We start from the raw sequence: 19,997 nt of genomic DNA, 5'->3' as shown, positions 1-19,997 counted from the left end.
TTATATAGGCTCATGAATGTGAGTTTCTTGTCATTTCTTGTATGACATGAGATTTTCTTGTCATTTCTGGTGCAAGTGTTAAACTTATATGCTTGTTTTCTGCTCACTGTTATGTGTGCGCTGATGCACACAGTTTCTCAAAGGTCTCAACAATCACAGAGGCTGCTCACAGTTGAGTAGAACTTCACCAAAAGATAAGACAAAAAAAACTATATAAACTATATATAAACTATTTATACTGCCTCTATACCAACTATTTACTATATACTATTTATTTACACCTCGGGAGTGTAAATAGTATAAATAGTTGGAGCCTTAAATCACAGCATCCATCGCAGCAGTTAACATGCCAAACTCGGTCCTCAAGCCTTCCATGACCTTGTGTACCTCGGTGTCACGGTTTTATCCGGACATATTCATTTCGACCACATAAGTCCTATATAAGGCAATCCTATACCCGGATATGGGCACAACCCTTAATATTGGCCTATCAATGCGAATGCTCGCACAAACAACAAGATGCAGCCACATACCTCTCGGATGGGCCTGCATCTACCAACTGACCAATCGGGGACCCGATCCGAACACCTGGTCACGTGACCAGATAAGGAGCCTAGACCACCAAGGACTATGTACGTCACACCACGGGTGATAGCAATAACCCTATTGGATACCTCCAATAGGACCAACACCATTGGCCACTCAATAGTGGCGCCACAACAGCCGCTCACAGAAGTGGTGCCATGTTATATGATTATCTCATTGGACCGGCAATGGCCATTCGTAGATAGTCGTCATGGTCGAGACCAGAACCATTACTGGTTCTGGCATTATGTTCACATGTAGGTACCAGAGGTCTCACAGTAGCACACGTGCCAGGGGTCCTGACTACATGTATATATATGACTTGGATGAACCTGGGGTTCCCCAGTTTCATTCACCTATTATATGAGGCCTAACAGGCCATTATGCACATGCTATAAGCTTCATAAGGCTGAGGGACCCTTTGAGTCCGCTCCTGCTTCATATCACCATGCAACACTGGTCATGGGTCATTGGACACAGGCTACACCTTGTAGCCAGGTCCTTGCCTTTTAGGCAGGGATTGTAAAGTGCCGTGACATTTGAATGAAACTGCCTACCTGCCCTCGACAACGAGCCGACCGCGGAGTGACCTTGGGATCCTATGAGGACCAGGCACATACAGCCAGAGTACCCTATGCGGGACTGGCTTGTTGGACCTTGACAATGTCCATCAAAAACTGTCACATTTTATGCCCAGAGATATTCCGGCGTAGGGCGCGCCTTTTTCATCATCACTTCCTCCATATATTCCCTCGACCCTATCCACCATAAGCCGCTCCCTGCCTTCAAAAGGCACAGCGCAGGATCGCTTCCTTTGCACCTCCATGAGGGCGAACAGCCAGGAAACTACGCGACCCAGGGACAAGAAGTCTAAGGGGGGGGTAGTACAAACACAAGACATGTTACTTAGAAAATGTAACATATTTACTAAAGTCCCAACTACAACACCGACCCCGTGGCTAAGGGGTCAAGACCTATGCCACGGGGCACGGGAGGATTGATGCCTAAAGGGGTCGAAGTCAGCAGGTGGCTGGATCGAATCCCGGAGAGGGAAAATTATCCGGCACTGGCTGTGCATACTAGCCGCGGGACGACAAGAAGCAAGCGCGCGCTTAAGACAGAAGACCACGGACAATACCGGAAGCACAGAAGTCGGGTGCACCCGGTTCCTACACGGACGACACTGAAAACCTTGGAAAACTGAGTGCGGCCCAAATAGGTGAGCCCCGGAGTGGGCCGACCTCGGAAGCGTCTCAGTGTACTTTTTGGGTTGTCATTACTTCACTATCCATGGCCAGTATGCGCGTTTGTCAACATGAATACACTAGTGCGAAAGGCTATCATATTACCTAATATTTGGATAGCATACATAAATTCACACTTACATTTACCGACATATGCAAGTCCTAGAAAGGCAAATTCTCACGTCCTATAAAGGCAACTTGCATACCATACAAGGCAGTTCCCATTACGAGGAAACACAAAGCCTCGCGCATGGCATTCCTACATCAGGATATGAGACCCCAGCGCACACACATAGCTGGTTTGGTCAACCACAAATTTTTCTGTCAAGAGAAGATCCTTCCGGCGACCGACAGGCCACCATTCACCAACATGTAATAAATTTGTTGACGGCATCCAAGTGCACGGTAGTCACGTGACTATTAACTGCAGGCAGAAATAAGACCCAACAATTTGTACAGTGGAACGAATAACAAGGAAGACTTCAACCAAGAAGGGCAAAATGGCACAAATACAGGCAGGGGGAACCACAGCCGCTGACAAGTCTCAGAATCACACCAAAGATTGCGCAAATAAACGTGATTTCTGTCAAGTGGTATTCACTTATCATATCAACACTGGCCCGATATAGTGAAAATTTCACTCCCACCCGCCCACCCTTCATTCTGTGCTCTTCTAATCTTGTTTTCTTGCTCTGCATCTTTTTCGGAGCTCCGCGCCTGGCACTCGGGACGAGGCCAGCGAAGGGTGGGGTAATAGGGGATAGAGCCCCTCGAGGACACAAGTGTGTAAGCGAAGCGAAACACACTGGCGACAAGTGTGCGAAGCAAAGCAAGCACACTAGCGAGGAGTCACCCCGAGGGCAACAGCACCGAGCTTTGGGTGATCCGGCTGCGACTACACCCCATCCCCGACACTAAAGGCTAGCGAAGCTAAGCCTTAAGCAAAGCGCAGCAAAGCGTAACAATTTTTCACCAAAAGTAATGTCACATGGAGCAGATACGAGACTACTGCTACCAGCAAGGGCCTGGTGAGCCCATTGCATCAAGACCATTTTTTGCAACGCGCAAATGGCAACACGACATTTACTATTCACTACAAGACCATAAAAGGAAAAGGCGATACCTTTTTTGGCAACAAGATTACCAAACATGGCAATTTTTCACCATCAGGAAGGCCATGTAACGCATGCATAAGACCTAACAGGCAACACCACTACAGGAAGTAAGACCCTCTGACCAAGGGCAACCTAATACTTGGCAGCTTTGAGCACCACCAGGGACCTGGGCATGTCATTAAACTGCGCCACTAGGCGGCTATGATCGCCAATATATGACGTCATTCAAGATCACGATCGATCAAGAAAGTCTATCTCGACTCAATCACAAAGATCAGATCTCGATTATGATCGATCGAGGAAGACGTCACACTTTCATTTACTGGGACACACAAATTGGCACATCACGTGATTTATCGCACGCCACACAGGCCAAAATGATTACGTAAAAAAGGACATCTACTGGTCAAGATCCGAACTTGGTACCACACCGCCCCCATGGCATAGTGGAAGCAGCATGGGGGCCCCAAAGGGCGACCGAACCAGCGACCAAGTTCGACACCTGGGGAAGACCAGGATATTCCAGTACCGGAGAGTACTGAGGGGCCAGGCCGCGGCAGGGCCTTAAATGCCACTTTTTTGCATAAATCAACTTATTGTCCAACGACCTAGCGCAAGTCATTAAACTGCAAGCACAATGACCTAAACAACGTCGTTTAAACTGTTTTGCCTATAAGCCTAATTCTATAAAGGGAGAAGATATAAGGCGACAACGAGTCGAACCATAAATCAATCACCTATAAAGAATTAGAAGCATAAAGGTACCCATTGGCAGCCGAGGGCGCCCAAGGACCTAAACATGTCCACTAAACTGTTAACCCATATTTGCTACATCCATCACAACGCCACCCAAGCCTACACATAATCTATGCAATAAAAGATATGGCTCCTCGGGACGACGAGCCTAAGGGGGGGGTGATGTCACGGTTTTATCCGGACATATTCATTTCGACCACATAAGTCCTATATAAGGCAATCCTATACCCGGATATGGGCACAACCCTTAATATTGGCCTATCAATGCGAATGCTCGCACAAACAACAAGATGCAGCCACATACCTCTCGGATGGGCCTGCATCTACCAACTGACCAATCGGGGACCCGATCCGAACACCCGGTCACGTGACCAGATAAGGAGCCTAGACCACCAAGGACTATGTACGTCACACCACGGGTGATAGCAATAACCCTATTGGATACCTCCAATAGGACCAACACCATTGGCCACTCAATAGTGGCGCCACAACAGCCGCTCACAGAAGTGGTGCCATGTTATATGATTATCTCATTGGACCGGCAATGGCCATTCGTAGATAGTCGTCATGGTCGAGACCAGAACCATTACTGGTTCTGGCATTATGTTCACATGTAGGTACCAGAGGTCTCACAGTAGCACACGTGCCAGGGGTCCTGACTACATGTATATATATGACTTGGATGAACCTGGGGTTCCCCAGTTTCATTCACCTATTATATGAGGCCTAACAGGCCATTATGCACATGCTATAAGCTTCATAAGGCTGAGGGACCCTTTGAGTCCGCTCCTGCTTCATATCACCATGCAACACTGGTCATGGGTCATTGGACACAGGCTACACCTTGTAGCCAGGTCCTTGCCTTTTAGGCAGGGATTGTAAAGTGCCGTGACACTCGGTGACATTGAGGTACTTCTGGAAGAGTGAGTCCGTGAATTTTCCTGTGATTGCATTAAGCATCTGCTTATTGAGCTTTACCTCATCAGCCTTTGACGAGTCAGCGGCGTGTGTCAACAAGTCATCTGCATCGCAAGCTCCTGCGGCGCGCTGGACGTGGCCTAGCCATATGCAGTAGTTCGATCCGTCAACAGCAAGCTTCGGAACTTCAGCAAACTCTTTCGCTACTGACGTCGTCATGGCTGGGGTCATGGTCTGGGAAGGCAGGGCTGCTGAAGGTTGGGCTGGAGAGTTAGAGGAACTGGGAGATGTTGCGGGAGCCAGGGTGACTTCTGCAGAGTAGGCAGATGGGTCAATGCAGGATAGGTGAGCAAGCAGGGAGTCTGATTTGTAAGGGGGAAGATCCTCTAGATCAGATACGTCGTGGCCTTCCTGTAAAAGCAGCCGGCGGGTCTTGGTGCATAGTGAACTGGTGCTGAGGGTAACGGTCTGTCGGAGGTCTCGGAAAATTTTCATACACTGGTGAGCGGCAACCTTGTGAGTCCTCAGGCGTTAAGCTCGGGGCTCATAACCTATCAATCTATAACACGGTGAGGTGGTAGACGACCTGTGAGGGTTGGCACAGCTGGTACGCTTGAGGAAGAGGACACGACCAGAGAGCTACAGTGACGCGGTAAGGATCGCGTCAGCGGATGCACCAAGTATAAGCTCTGTATTCATACCTACAGTGACATGGTAAGGATCGCGTCACTGTGCTTAGAGTAAGTACATGTATCTATATGAGAGGGAAGAAGTGCGTACGCGGATGCACCAAGTATAAGCTCTGGGGCATCCACGGTGTCCGATGTGCAATATATTAGTAGCTACGCATTTCCGTGTATGGTATGGTACGCTACAGGTGCAGTCATCGGGCAAGACAGGCAGGACGAATGTAATGAAAGAGGAAATACTTTTACCATACAGGCTTAGCATAGCCGACAGTCCCGATGCAGGAGGTGGCCTGCCGATCCCGGATTGCGACAAAATCCTTATCTTCGCTAGCCCATCATTAGGCTTAACGTAAATACAGGTCGCACAACATCCCTCATCAAGGCAAGGTTAGCGAAGATGCGGAGGGGACTACTTTCCCTCTGAAAGATCCTGCTTTATATATCCAGGCCCACGAAGCTGATCTGGTATGAGAACCACAAGCTGCAGCCCCCTGCGACATCGCTGGAAGTCGACTACTATGAAGAGGACGAGAAGCAGCGTATACGCGTTGGCGGTGACCTAATCAAGTGGGAGAAGTGGCGAAATTGAACCTGCCCCAATCGATGAGCTTGATGAGGACCATGCGCAGCAGTTGATGAGCCATAATTAGGAATTTCTCATTCAGCGACTGGCTTTGGGTAACATGGACTAATGCCTTTATACAGATATGATGCATGGCTCCTGTTGGATCACCTTTCGTTGACATCTCTGGCTTTGGGTAACATGGACTAATGCTGTTTTATACAGATATGATGCACATCTCCTGTGGGATCATCATTCGTTGACGTCTTCACAGGTATCAATAGATGAGCTAGACTCTTCGGACCAATGAACCTAACCTTCGAGCAAGGGACAGTGGCTGTACCCGATGCATGAGCACCATAAGGTCCGCTGCCAGCAGCAAGGAATGGGTCGCTGGTCGTGGGAGGTGCAGTGTTGAAGGCTTGATGTGAGCTCTCCCGCATTGCCTGCCGTGTGGCCTGCCGCTTATTTTGGAACCTATCGACGTCGAGCAGGGGAGGGTTGTATATCAGACGACGATGACTTTGCCAAACCAAGCGCAATCACTTACCAAATTTGCACGCTCCTAGCAGACATATTTAGCCGTCTCGCAAGGTCGACCCGCTCCTCAGTCGATGGGAATGCAGTCCGATTGTAGGTCTCATTCAGAACCTTCAGCTGCTCCGGATCGGCCCGCTTCTGCTTCTTTTTGACAGTGGGCTCGGACACGGAAGATTCTTGGTTATACATCGACGGTGATGCCATGCCGTAAATGGGTGGATATGGCGATGTCCCATGTACTGACAGCCATGACGGCGCAGTACGATCAACGGACATCGACGCGCGTCTTGGTATGCCGCCAGTAGCGGGGTCTATTCCCATGGCGGGAATGGGAGGAGGGAGGTTGCGCGGGTCCGGAGGGGGATAATAAGAAGCAGGCTGCTGTGGATGTTCTGTATATAGATTATAGGCGGTAGGGTAGGCGTTGTTCGGTGGTCTGACGTGGGAACCAGCCATCATTGAAGGGTTCATAGCGCCGGCATGAGCCTGCCTTTGTGGCATATTAAGTGGTGGTAAGGTGCGGGAGTCATGTGGATCCTGCAGCATGGTCGACTGACCCCTGGCAGGATATGCGGCAAACGGCTGTTGCGCAGCAGGATATCTAGGATCGGTTGCATATGATGTCGGTTGTTGCTGCGCAGCCTCTGTGGATGACGCGTGAGTAGTAGTCTACGCTGTCTCGTACACTACTAACATGAATTTATGGGCCAGCCCGCTTGGTTGAACGCTGCTGCAGTACAGTCAGCACGTGCTTGCGTGGGTTCTCGGTGACGAAATTGGTTAGAGGAAAACAAGAGGTCAGGAACTACAGTAGATGCTAGATATTGAGCGTGCATTCATACAGTATGAGTGGTGTTGAATAAAAACGGACCTGGAGAACGTGAGGCTCGAAACGGTAGATGAAGAGAAGGGAGCACAGTTGGCCCATCCCGTCCTAGGTTAAAGATCCCATGGCCGCGACGCGGGGTGCTGGCGTTACTTCTGGTAGGAGTACTGCGACGAGGTGTTCCCGAGAAGCAGCCGTAAGGAAAGTGATCGTCCTGTGGATGAAGAGAATCCTCCGAGATTCGCGTATATTTCTCCACCGTTAAGTACTCAGAGGCAAGAGGTTTGCTATGCATATCGTCAATGCAGAATGGCAGATAGCGGAGCTTACCGACTCGGCCAATGCGAACACCTAGCGACTAGGGCACGCCAACGCTGTTACACGTGCGACGGACGCAACAAGCGATTGGGTCCGAGTCGTACACCGGGTACAGTACATGAAGTAAAGCTGAGGTCTGGGGTGATGGGTACTGATGGGCACGAGTAGATGGGCACAGCACGCAGCGTGCCCTGCCGGAGTATTGCCTGACCTAGAAGAACGTGCTGAGTGAACGCTGCGATCGTCAGAGGCTGCGTCAACAACGATGCACGGCTAGATGGAGGCACGCCGCACTGCTGGTTGATGTTCCGTGAAAATCGCTGGAGTAGCCTCGCAGCGGCTCCGCGCCCTTATGATGCTGCTGGTCAAATGCAGGCCCAAACACGACTTTGGTTTCGGAAGGGACCATACCACATGCCTCGTGCCGCTGCCGCGCATGACACCTCCAGCAGATAGCTTCCCAGATGTGAACGCCGCCGAAGGAGCCTCTAGACTGTAACTTTCCCCGAGTCTATCCATTGCCTTGGTGCAGGATCGAGCGGAGACGGAGGACTGGCAATTGCGACCGGAGGTATAACCCGAAATGAAGGCTGCAAGTCTTCTGCAACCCGATTTAGCTCCATCAAAAATTATCGCGGCATAAAATTGGGTGTCGAGTCAAAGTCGTTGGTTGACCCTAAGCATAGTAACATGCAAACACCCAGCCAACTAGGAGCTACTGTATTTGACATGTAAAGCTTGACCAGCTAAATCGGATCGGGATTCTGTTGTTTGTATCCGTACAGAAGGAATCTTCCGATGGATTGATAACATATCTGATAACAATGCGATGAGGATAACAATGCGGTGAGATCTCGAAAGTACAAGGATCACCGGCTTTCGCCATGTGAGTAATTTGCACGCAGATGTCCAGATAAGGCAGTAACAGCCTAGAGTGCATGCGCCTCGCGGACGTCGTGGGTCACGTCAGCGGCAACTCTGTTCTCGGCCTTTGCATGAAGACCTGGGGGAACTTACTTATCGTCACAAACAGAACGGATACGTTCAACCGTCGCTTGTAGCCGTCGATCGCGAAACTTCGAGACGAAAACCATGACACCCCAGCCTCTTGCGATGAGAATAATTTTGTCGTGAATTCATCTCAAAATCTGTGTTCCGCCATACATCGGGGTTCAGAATCTTCAGAGAAAGGGCCGTGCTTCTGGTGTTCCATGCCGCACCTTCAGCCAAATCGCCTAGTCTTTTCAATTTACCACCATCGCAGTGGGGTAAGCAATTTGGGAGTTACATAAGCGATTTCAATCTCCGAAACGCGTCGATTGGACCTCGGATGACACACTGTCTGCCAGCCTCTTCGTAGAACAAGGACGCGAACGTCCTGAACCGTTTTTCCTCTCCCATTGTGTGATCCACTCCTGCGCGACTTTGAGACGCTCGTCAATCGATCCAAGACTATGTCAGCGCTGTCTTCACTTCATGCATACGCGACAGGCCTACCTTAGAAAAGAGACTGCGAATATATGCATCATCAGCCTTCTGAGGGGAAGTTTGTGACATACAATGTCGATTTCCACGTGAGATGAACTGCGATCTCTTTTCCGTGTATGCGCTTCTTGTCCCTAGTCAATGCCGCTGGCACACTTTCCTGCTGAAGCGTCTCGTTCATACAACTCCCTGCCATACAAATTAATAAACGTACCCGCTCCATAAACTCGACAGTCGCTACGAGAGCGTTCGGCAAGCGTGTTACTTTGATTTCTCGGATAGGGCCGCACTTAAGCAGCTAGTGAGCCATTAGCCTCTGTGCCAGTTAGAGCTACGTACATCTTTGAACAAGGATGCTCGCTCGTCTTCCCGTGCGTCTGACGGAAGATCGGCCACGAAATCTGTGCAGTTCTCGCGATCTCTACAAATGATGGCCTCCATGAGTCGATCAGCATTAATTGACAGCAAATATGCTCACCGCTTCAACGTGGCCTCTATAGCACTCGTCAGACACAACCTAACATGTACTGGCTGGGATTAACTCATCGATCTTTTGCTTCTTGTGCTCCTCAGGTGCAACTTCATCTTCCGCCTTCCGCTTTGCGCCTGTGCTAGATGGCTTAGTGGAATCGACAGCCATTGGGACCACTTCGCCTTCTTTCTGACTTGATGCAGGTGGTGGTATCTCGGAGACCGATGTCGCATTCGCTTGCTGCTCAGCAATAAGCTGCATAGCTGCATGTTGCGCTTTCTCTGTCTCCTATTGCAAATCAATCAGTCCACGCTCACATTTCCACATAGAAGTAAACACATCTTCGCACGCCGAGCGTTGATCTGGGCTTGCGCATGCTGGATTTTGTCGAGACAAAGATCAATCTCATCGACTGTGCCGTACAATCGCTCAAATTTGATATCTCGCCTCAGGCCAGTCGAGGCTTTTCATGCAAATGTCATGGAAAACCTCCCTTGCATCCTCATAGACGTTTTGTTTGCTGCGGGCATCATGTGTCGATGAGCGCAGCAATTTCACAAAACAGACGGAAAGCGTACACGAGCACCTCCGTGTAGGACGTCAAGGCAAGATACATCATCTTGTAGTTCTTTGTAGTATCAGTATCTTCCCATAGTATCAGAGCATGCTCAGCGAGGTCGGACAGCTTGAGACACTGGTAAGGAATATTTCAGAATATGTACACTTGGACATGGTGGAATACATACGACCGACGAGAAGAACTTCTCTATCCGAAGTCTTAGGTCCCCAGACGGTGACGCCGCCAAAGTCAACTATGGCTCTTATGTGCGTAACGTGAACGTAAGCATACCTTTCCGCACTCGCGTGACACCGTCCATGACGACTTCACTCAAGGTATTAAAACCTTGCTGTCCTTGATCAGTGGTAAGAGTCAGCTCGCTATCGCATGTGCACAATTCACCTGTTTCCCCTGCTTCGAATTGCCGCTTCTCGTAAAGTGCACGAGCAAGGACGATGGGGACCAGCTGCTCCACGTCTGACTGGAATGGTGTAATGGTCTTCATCTTTTCATATGCAACTGCTATTCTTGCAATGAGTATGAGAATGGCACAATAATCAGACACTTACCTCGGATTTCAGCCCCTACATCATCTTCTGACGGATCTGTAATGCACTCCTGCAAAATGGGAATCTCATAAGAGCGATTCCACGTGGCATACCAATGGATACTGAATAAGAAGCGCATATAGCGAGCCCATACTCCTCCGGCCGCTGGTACGCTGCGTACAGCTCGTTCTAACGCGGCCAGTTGCAGATCATCATCGACACCTTGTTGTTTCTGATAGATGGGTAAACATGTGAACATTCGAGCAAAGGAGCCTACTGACCAGAAAGTCAACGAGACCGATCCAGAATGATCTAAGAGCGTCCTCCGCCACTGAATCACCCTCCCAGCGACGCTTATCTGCCTCTGCGATAGCTCGTTCGTACAAGGTTTTCAACATGAACTGATCAGGTTTCTGTCTGCGCCGCTCAACGGTGATGTAATAGGCATATGCTTCCAACAATAAGCCGGATTGTTCCTATTATATCGACCGTTCATCCAATATGTTTCATGCTATAATCAGTAGAGTTACAAGAGACGTTTCATACTGCTCGCATCTCTCGAATGCTTTCTTCGCTTGTGACCGGGGCTTCGAGGCGCTGACAAACAGTGCCTCGAACTAGCCAGTTGGCTTGTAACTGGTTGTGATTGAAGAATATGCTTGAAACGTTGAATCCTGGGCTGAAAGATACATAATGGATACCATGAAGCATTTCAGCCAGAGTCAGACATACCAGTATGAGGCTGCTGCAAGCATTCTAGTAGTATGGACTCAATCCGACTGACGAGCTGCACCCTATTCGGGTAGAAGCTGTGAGTTTCACTTCGCTCAAGATGAGGCTGTAACTAACCTTTCCTCCGGCGGGGCAGTCGGAAGGACTTCAAGCTCCCATTCTTTCTGTTTTTCCCCAAAGCCAATGACTCTGGCGAACGGCATCATAATGTGGTGATGCGGTCGATCGATGGACAGGCTTACCTTCGTGAGATGTCCGACGCCTTTGGCTACCACCTCATCCATTTTAAGTCGTAGGGGCGCGCACTTGCGCTCGCGATCCTGTTATGAGCAGTGTACAATGATTGGCTGGCTTACCTATGTCGTGGCAGTTCTACGTGATAGGACAGAGTCTCCTTCTGCACGCGCTGATCACTAGTTTCATGTGGGAAGTCGTTAATCCAGCTAACGTTCCCGGCTCTTGGCCACAAAGATCGAGCATGCTGCATCACATATTTACAGTTAGCCTGCTTGGTCTTCCGTGGCAATAATAGATACAAAAGTGAATCATGCTTATGATATTGGCAGGCGAGACAAGCTATGCACTCGGGCTAGCTTCGCTCTGTCGAGAGCTTTCGTCACAAGTTTATCGCAGTTGGGTATTAAACGAGTAGTTCTCTGGGTTGCATCTCTGTACCGTTGTCTCCGCTTTCATCATATTTGTATTTGGCGGCTGTATGGGCAAGAGCAGGAGAGCCTGCAGTATGCACCGTGAATCAAAGTCAACCTCAGAGAGGAGATACCAAGTTATAAAGGAAGGTAAGCCGTCTTACTCGGTCGTTCAGATAAGGTGTCGGTGAGTCACCGCCATCACGCAGCGTAATTTCAAGATTGTCGAATCCTATGGCTATGAATGCACGGAAAGAAGCTGCAAATGGATATTATCCAAAGTGAAAGGCAACATTATGATAAAGATCCGCACCTGTAAGGCGAATTCAGCGCACACGAGTGCATGAGTGTGAAGATCGGCACCCGCAAGTCTAAGCCCAGCGACCCAAGAGGCAGTTCACGCAAAATTGTCGTGGTAAAACGACAATATCAAAATCGCAACTTCCTCAGACACCGGATTGGAGACAATCATTCAATTCATCAGCAGCGGTGCAGCTTCGATCCATGCGATCCGCGGAGGAAATGTATCGCGCATTAGACTCGAGAGGTTGACGAAATATACTTTTGACGCAGCCATTATCCACGAATCAGAAAGGTATACGAGTAGGAGTAGTACGATCAAGACGATTCAGAACGGATGTGTCAAACGGAGCGTGGCAGAGATCAGAGTATCGCGCGCGATCGAGATGGCCAGACACCATGACTTCAGAGCTCGTACCTCAAGTTGCTTTGCCGCGGAACAAACTCTGAGCAATTGCGCTGGTGTATGTCTTCATTGTGGTTCTTAGTCTGTGGACTTCTCATTCCCACTCCATACTGTCGCGCAATGTTTCGGAAGGCCATCCTCCGGAGTTCCATTGGCTTTGCCTTCAGCGGACGTCGTAAACATTCCATGCCAGCCAGATCTGCAGGCAGCTTGTCAATACTTGCCCGTGAATTTTCCAAGAGAGGATCAGGTATACCGCTTTTTGTGGATCCCGACGCACGCAACAGAACATGCACATGGCTGGAGAAGTCTCGCCGCATATTGGTCGAGGATGTGACGTCGAGCAGAGGTTGAGTGATTAAGATGTCTTCAGACGGTATGTATAGGCTCTCTCGCCATTCCGTTGCGGCTTCATGGCATCGCTCTTCCCCAATGCTGACAAGTCCCAGCTGTGTTGTCGATGAAGCGGTGCACTTTGAGTTAACAGGAATTATTGCCCATTTCTGTGCCTTCCAACAGTTGCGAAGTGGCTTTGGCAATGCGGAAGAGCATCCTTGGAGCACGTCACCAAGCACTCGCACAACCTTCTCCCATAAACTGCCCGTACAAAGTCTGCTCTTTGCTGGTCGCTTTTTAGCAGCAAGAAGGCTCTCAAAGGCATCTCTTTTCCCAACCTTCTCTGTTGATGTGCGTAGTATGTGACTGGCCACATTGGAGAGTTCGGACTACAGGAGGAGCTGGGTGGGCACAAACGTTTTGAGCAGCGTTGTCATGATGTCGGGAAGGAAGATCAATCCGACTGACGGGCCCTATGGCGAGGGACGAGACAGTGATGTGGTATGCGGAAGATGGACATAGGGAGAGGGAAGTATTGACTGGTGAGAGCGATTCATCTCCAGTGTCTGGATTATGCACTGATGCTTCGCTCCAAGTCTCATCTGTTCGTCAACCTCAGCCATGTACGATCCGGTAGCTAGCGTGGTGCCTACCCTTGCCTCCCGAGTCACAGCCTTCAGATAGTCTGCAAGAGCACGTTCTTGTTTCGTCTCGCCACTTTTGGTATCGCAGTCCTCTGTGTTCATTCGCTCTATGGACCAGGATGCGGTCGTGGCGATTGCCATGAGTGCGGCAGAAGAAAATGTCAATATCATCTAGCGGAGCCTTGGTCGTGTTGAAGGCCATTTCCGACCTGCAGGATGGTCCAATACCTGGTCTGAATCCCTTTTCTGCACTAGTCTTCTTATGCCAGGCCTCCCGTTCTTGTTCAGCGCGATCGTAAACGGCAAATATCTTGGATTGCAGTTCTCCGTCTCCACCCCTCGTTCCCAAAGATATCACACTCGTAGTTGAATCTTGCTGTGGTGCCCGTTGCCATCCCGCAGCCATCTCCGGCATCTCTCGTCCAGGTCCAATGCATAGCTCTGATGAGCTTATGAGGGTCGACCTTGTGATTTCACGGCATGCATATCAATTTCGATATGTGTGCAAGCTACGTTGAATTCATACCCTTCATTCGCCAGATCCATTGTCGGATGTGGCATGTTGCGTAGCTCCCGGTGCGTCTCGTTGACAGATGCGAATGTCATCACGTCTGCATAATCTTCTGCAATTCCATCGACGACAACATGACATTCATAGCGGCGCCCAGCTTTGCTCGCTACCTCGCTCAAGGGTGCTTTGCTACTCGTATCTGCGATCGAACAATTTGGTACGGCATCTAATGCGCTGCAGAAGTGCGTACCTTTACAGACTGTTGGCATGCACTGACCATCCTCTCGCACAGGCTTCTCCGTACACTCCTCTGCGCTGTCATACGTCTTCTCGCAAGGTCTGATTGTGCACCACCGGTTATTTGGATTCACATCCCTTACGATCGTGGAGCGGGATATACTTCTTGATCGTCCCCGTCTTTGCATCGCCAATTCATAGTCATCACACAAGACGCCTGGGAGCATATTAACGAACCACATCAGGAGGCCACAGCAGGAAAGGAATGACCGACTGGGTTCAGAATGGGTCATTGTTCATAGTTAAAGGACAGCTTAGCCGTTCTCAGAATCTTCCGGTGGCGGCCAGTGCCAGTTCCGTCTTCAAGGGAGTGATGGAGTTTGTCAAACGTGCACTGTCTCATCGTGCGAATATTGTACAGTCGACGTTTCTTGGGGCAGCATACGTTGACCTTGGACTCGCGGGTCTGTTGACCGGTGTATCTGCTCATAGTCCTCGGCTCAGGTGCTATGGCATGCTGGACGGCGATACCTCTTCTCTGGGACAGAATGCTTGTGCCGCAGCAATCCGCGCCCAGATGTCAACGACCACTGTCCATGGACGCCGTACACCCAAGGTTCTACGCTACCACCATCGACAATCCTCGCTACGTTCGTCGTTCATCAGTACGGGGGAAAGCTCGTTCAACTGTCAAAGCGTAAGGCAATTGGCTGCGCTCCTGGAAGTCTAAATATCGGTGTTTATTTATCGTCTTTGCGTCTTACATCGGCAACATTGCTTCGTGGCTATACGGCCGTTCCTATTCACACTCTTCGCATATTATGATCCCAACAGACCCTTTCGCAAACCGGCGGAAACCCCGGCAAGAAATTAAAGTGGTGGTGGATGTCTCAGCCCATGGACTGTCATCGCCCGCTCATATTCACAGCCTGAAGCAATCGTGAAATGTGCCGCCAGGCCTCAAATTGCATAATTATGCCGGAGCTCATTCCACAGTCACCGCGAGACATTCAGTCATAATTATCACGAACTGGTATGTCATCGTAAAACATCGCCTTTCTTCATAACTAACGCTTTCCAGGAACAAATTCCGCGCATACACTTCTTTTCTAGCTAGCCTCCTGTTGTTACATCCATCATATGATATCGAACTCCTGAACCTAGGCCTCTGTACCGTCACGCCCACGGTTCGTATTGTTCCGACAGCAGTTGAATGCAAGCAAGCACACGGAAGATTCCCTCTGCTCAAAATTCCCTACAACGCAAGGAGAGGCGAAATGGCTAGCGTATATTTCTCCCATCTAGTGGCACCTCTCGATACCGCGGTTGGCATAGATAGAACATCGCCTCGGAGGTCTTGATGCTCAACATGAGATGTTGGTCATCGTTAAGAAGCTAATTTGAATGAAAAAACCACCCTCAGCTTGCCGACAGAGTATAGCCAGATGGGAACAGACTATAGGATACAGGACAAACGATACCCGCTATTCATGACCTGGCATTCGTCTTCATTCGGCAATGCTGGATGGGGGTTGTAGTTTTCCGAGCGGGGATTTTGGGGAGACAACTCTTACGGAACACTTCTTCTGTCGTATCGGGAAGGTGGCCATAACCCCCGGTGCCACATGTTTACGAACTAGACGCCTCTGGTGTACGTGAGCCGCAATACGGCTGTGCGACCCTGAAGAATCCGAATCTCGCAGTCAGCTGTTATCGACAGCTCCCGCTCGGCGGACTTCTGTGCAGAGTGTGGGATGCTCCTTCGCGTGCTTAGAGAACTTGCGTGCTTCCGCTTGTCCCAGACAGGCTGCCCTTGATATATAAAGAGCAACACGGGCGGATACTGTTGCTTTACGACTGAATTCATGGATAGCAATGAAAAATCTGTTGCGCACGAGCCGGACAACAGCTGTATCAAGACAAGAAATCCATGCTAAATTCCCAAGACATAGTACGTTCAAGAATAAATGGACTTGCTCGGGTGGCCGGTTTAGTAGGGAACGTGTCGAACGGAAGGTGGCATAGATCAGAGTATTGTGCGAGATCGAGATGGCTGGGACCTCGCGATCTCAAAGTCTGTTTGCGGCCGACCCTCTTGTCTCAGCCTAGTACGTCATCACGTTATCTGATGTGAATCATACTCGTTGAACAGCCGGATTGGAGCAGACGGTAGCGATGCTTCGAATCTGGTCATTCGTCTTCATTCCACAGCACAGGCGGCTTAAATTTCGGGAATGTTATTGAGACGTCAATATTCACTGAACGGTCTCTTTCGGACGTGCGAAATATTCGCCATGGAATCGGGGAAGGCGAACACGACCGCCGGTACCGCATATTACCGATCAATTGAATTCAGATGCCTTCAGGGTGTATGTGAACCGCACTCTGGCCATGCGGCCCTGGATAATCCGGTTCTCGCAGAAAGCTATCATCGACAGCTCTTGCTCGGCGAACTTCGGTACAAAGTTCTGGGTCACGCTAAGTTCCTCTCTGGGCTAGTCTTTCTTCCTCTGATGTCGGCATGATAGCGGTCCTCAAAGGCAGGTTTCGGCGACCGTACATGAGGATAGGATCATTGTGTCCGTGTGTATTTGATATTCCTGCTGTGAAAATTTGCGGATATCTCATTTTGTGAAACATCCACATGACTAAGATTCGTTACCAGTCATGATACGGTGCTGATAGAAGGCGAGTTCCCTCTGATAAAACTGGCGCTGATGGTCAGCCTAATTACCGAGATCAGCGCCTCATCGATCGGTCGCAATTAGATGTCCGATTGCTCGAGTCAGGCGCCTATGGCTGAAGCAGGACCCTTTCTAGGCTATAGATTCTGAGAACCCGACGTATGGCGGAAGACGGATCTTGAGAAGATTTATGGCAATGTGTTCTCATCGAAAGAGGCTGCAGCTGTCATGCCAGCTTTCTCCGGCTCGAAGTTTCGCGAATGCGATCAACCGCTACAAGCGACCGGTTGAACATTTACATACCCCTTCTGCTTGTACACGATAAGGTTCCCCCAGGTCTTCCTACCACCAGAAGGATCAACTCTGACAACCTCCTCAGGCATCCCGTCATTTGTCCCTTATCCATGCATTTCGATCGTCAACAGTTGAAGCGACCTCGTATTCATGGCGATGACATAAACCAGCCGCCTGGCAAGCGTACCAGAATATCAGTAGTTGTCATACAGGCTGCAGAAGGTGCATCTAGCCAGGCAGTAGAAAGACCACAGAACAAGAGGTCTCTTGAACTCGAAGATAGTGTAAAGCCCCCTACCAAACATCGTAGGAATGAAGAAGATCAGATGACAATTTCAGCTGCGATGAACCTTGAAGAGATACCATATGATATACTGATGGCAGTAAGTAAAAGTGATTTTGGTATCCAGACTAACAGTCAATCACATTTTGCAGATCGTCGTTTGGTTGTGTCCTCTAGGTCTACTGCAGCTCTGTCGGACATCCAAAGGACTGAGACGGACTTCCCTCTGCAAATCAAGGCGATCACTCTGGACTGAGTCAATAGCCCTACAACCGCATCTGCCTCCGTGTCCGCCATTTCTCTGCGAGCCACTTTATGTCGATCTGTTGTACGGTTTGACTTGTTACAAGTGCGGCAAGCCACACTGCACGCCTGCGGATACCAAATGGGAGTTCGCTGCCAGGTACTGTCGGAATTGTTTGAAGTCAATGTAAGCTCAATTCTTGATCGGAACATTTGTATGCATCCATTGACATCGCTCGTTGCAGGACAGTCAATCTAATGGAGTATGAGTGGGAACCACCGTCACATTGCAAACCATGGGTTGATCTAAGAGGCCTGGTGCCAGTTCTACAGGAACGTAGTACGTACTTAAGACATGTATAACATTTCCGTAGCTCAATTTCTTTGTCACCGCATAACAGAAGAGCTCATATCATAGATATTCAATGCTTGACTACGCGATTGCAATCTTGCAAAACGCGTCAAGAAATAAGTACACTCCTAATCGAGTTTAAGCGTCTCAAAGCCGAGCGTCAGGTTATTGTACTACGTCATTTATATCATTAGGGAACCACTAACTATGTCACAGAATACAGCTAGTCTGCGAACCTGGTCTGCAGAGAGAGACTCTGTATATGAAGAAGAGGCCGTTAATTTGAAGAGCCAATGCTTGACCACGTGAGTTATCATCACATTCATAACGCGTTGAGTTGCCAATGAGCAGCCGTACAAACATAGCATGGTAGACCACCTGAGGTCGCTAGGATTTGAACGTGACCTTGACCAGATGGGTCAAGATTATTACATCTTATCTCAATTGCCGGAGGTGGACATACCGGCGGTGTTGGATCCTTCAGGTATGTTCGTGTTGTCTTGACTCGTGATATGATGATGCTGATCATCGGTAGAATGGACCGACATAAAACCCACCATTGTCGAGCTGATGGATCAGAGGAGGAGTGTGCGCCTCTTCTGGGAATGCGTCGACGTGGTTCATCAACAAGGTCTTCCTCTGTTAGAAGAAACGCTCTCATATCTGAAGGCCACCACCGAGGACGAAGAACCATTTCCGCATCCTATCGACATGGCGGAACTTCCGAAGGTCCATGAGATACTGGCATCTACAACGTCCGCAGAATGCAAGTTTGAGATGCTGCGTAATGCTCTGCCGAAGTTGGTTCAAAATTGGAAATGGCACGTCCAGGCTGCATTGCAAAAGCAGGTTGGAGACGAGACGAAGCAGCCGGGAGTCAAAAGGCTGCAATATTATGATCTTTCGTTCTGCAGGCAGCCTGCTAAACTGGTGTTTCAGTGCACGTTCTGCGGCGAAATCAGACATTGGCCCGATGTCACGTCACATTACCATCCAGGTGCAATGCACGCATGTTACGAACACCGAGCACTGGAGTATCAGAATCGTGCGTACGTGATGCTCACCCCTGTTGCTGGTTCTGTATACAAAGCTGCACTGTATATGCGCTATGACCACAGCCCATGGCGGGCAGATGGGTTTCGATACTGTGGCGACTGTGTAGCTGGTGTATTCGAAGCATCTCTGCTACGGAATCCAGACTTGGTAACGATTGCTGAGATGGATTCACTGGACGCTCGATTCTCGTGCACTCTCTGCCGTTCTCGAAGTCCAGTAGCAAAGGTTGTGATGGATTGGAATAATGCTGTAAGTATGGACATCTGTTGCCGACTACTTGCGCTGACACGTAAGGCGCGCTCTTGTAGGTCCGTCATTGTGTCACTAGTCATCTAGAGAAGGACGCCAACCAACTCATTTGGAATATCGTGGACACTGAAGAAACCGCGATAGCAAAGAAAATGGAATGCGCAACGAGTTGGAGGGTTAGTGAAGAACGTCATGAGGCAGGACCATGGGTATGCAGACGTTGCTATAGAGAACGGATTGAGTCTCTTCCTATGAATCGTACGGTGGCGATTAAGCACATCGCGCAGAAGCAGTACGTCCTCATCGATCATGTTTCGCGAAACTGTGTGATTGAACTCACAGTACCAGTGGTATCAAGCTGCCAGGAGCAGTAGACATGTTTTTGAGTTCGGATCGGCCCCGGCAC

At 49.5% G+C, this 19,997-nt stretch overlaps 2 protein-coding genes across 2 annotated transcripts; one reads left to right on the top strand and one right to left on the bottom strand.

Moving 5' to 3' along the window:
* Positions 1-4,537: 4,537 nt before the first annotated feature.
* LAESUDRAFT_757715 (uncharacterized protein) lies at positions 4,538-11,633 on the bottom strand (the record flags this gene model as incomplete). The annotated part of the gene is made up of 19 exons (XM_040912345.1): positions 4,538-5,086; positions 6,187-6,346; positions 6,420-7,053; positions 8,929-8,986; positions 9,051-9,063; positions 9,113-9,201; positions 9,253-9,327; positions 9,378-9,459; positions 9,517-9,532; positions 9,567-9,798; positions 10,000-10,030; positions 10,089-10,204; positions 10,257-10,322; positions 10,371-10,588; positions 10,639-10,849; positions 10,899-11,093; positions 11,164-11,291; positions 11,350-11,411; positions 11,467-11,633. The coding sequence occupies 19 exons, from the start codon at positions 11,631-11,633 to the stop codon at positions 4,538-4,540; spliced, it is 3,102 nt and encodes a 1,033-aa protein (XP_040766222.1).
* A 7,019-nt stretch (positions 11,634-18,652) lies between these two features.
* LAESUDRAFT_757714 (uncharacterized protein) lies at positions 18,653-19,448 on the top strand (the record flags this gene model as incomplete). Its single annotated transcript, XM_040912344.1, has 3 exons — positions 18,653-18,770; positions 18,822-19,331; positions 19,405-19,448. The coding sequence occupies 3 exons, from the start codon at positions 18,653-18,655 to the stop codon at positions 19,446-19,448; spliced, it is 672 nt and encodes a 223-aa protein (XP_040766221.1).
* Positions 19,449-19,997: the final 549 nt, after the last annotated feature.

The sequence above is a fragment of the Laetiporus sulphureus genome, assembly GCF_001632365.1.
Source record: "Laetiporus sulphureus 93-53 unplaced genomic scaffold LAESUscaffold_11, whole genome shotgun sequence".
NCBI classification, from domain to species: Eukaryota; Fungi; Basidiomycota; class Agaricomycetes; order Polyporales; family Laetiporaceae; genus Laetiporus; species Laetiporus sulphureus.
Note: the sequence above shows the minus strand (reverse complement) of the source record. Positions and strands in the feature narration are given on the sequence as shown.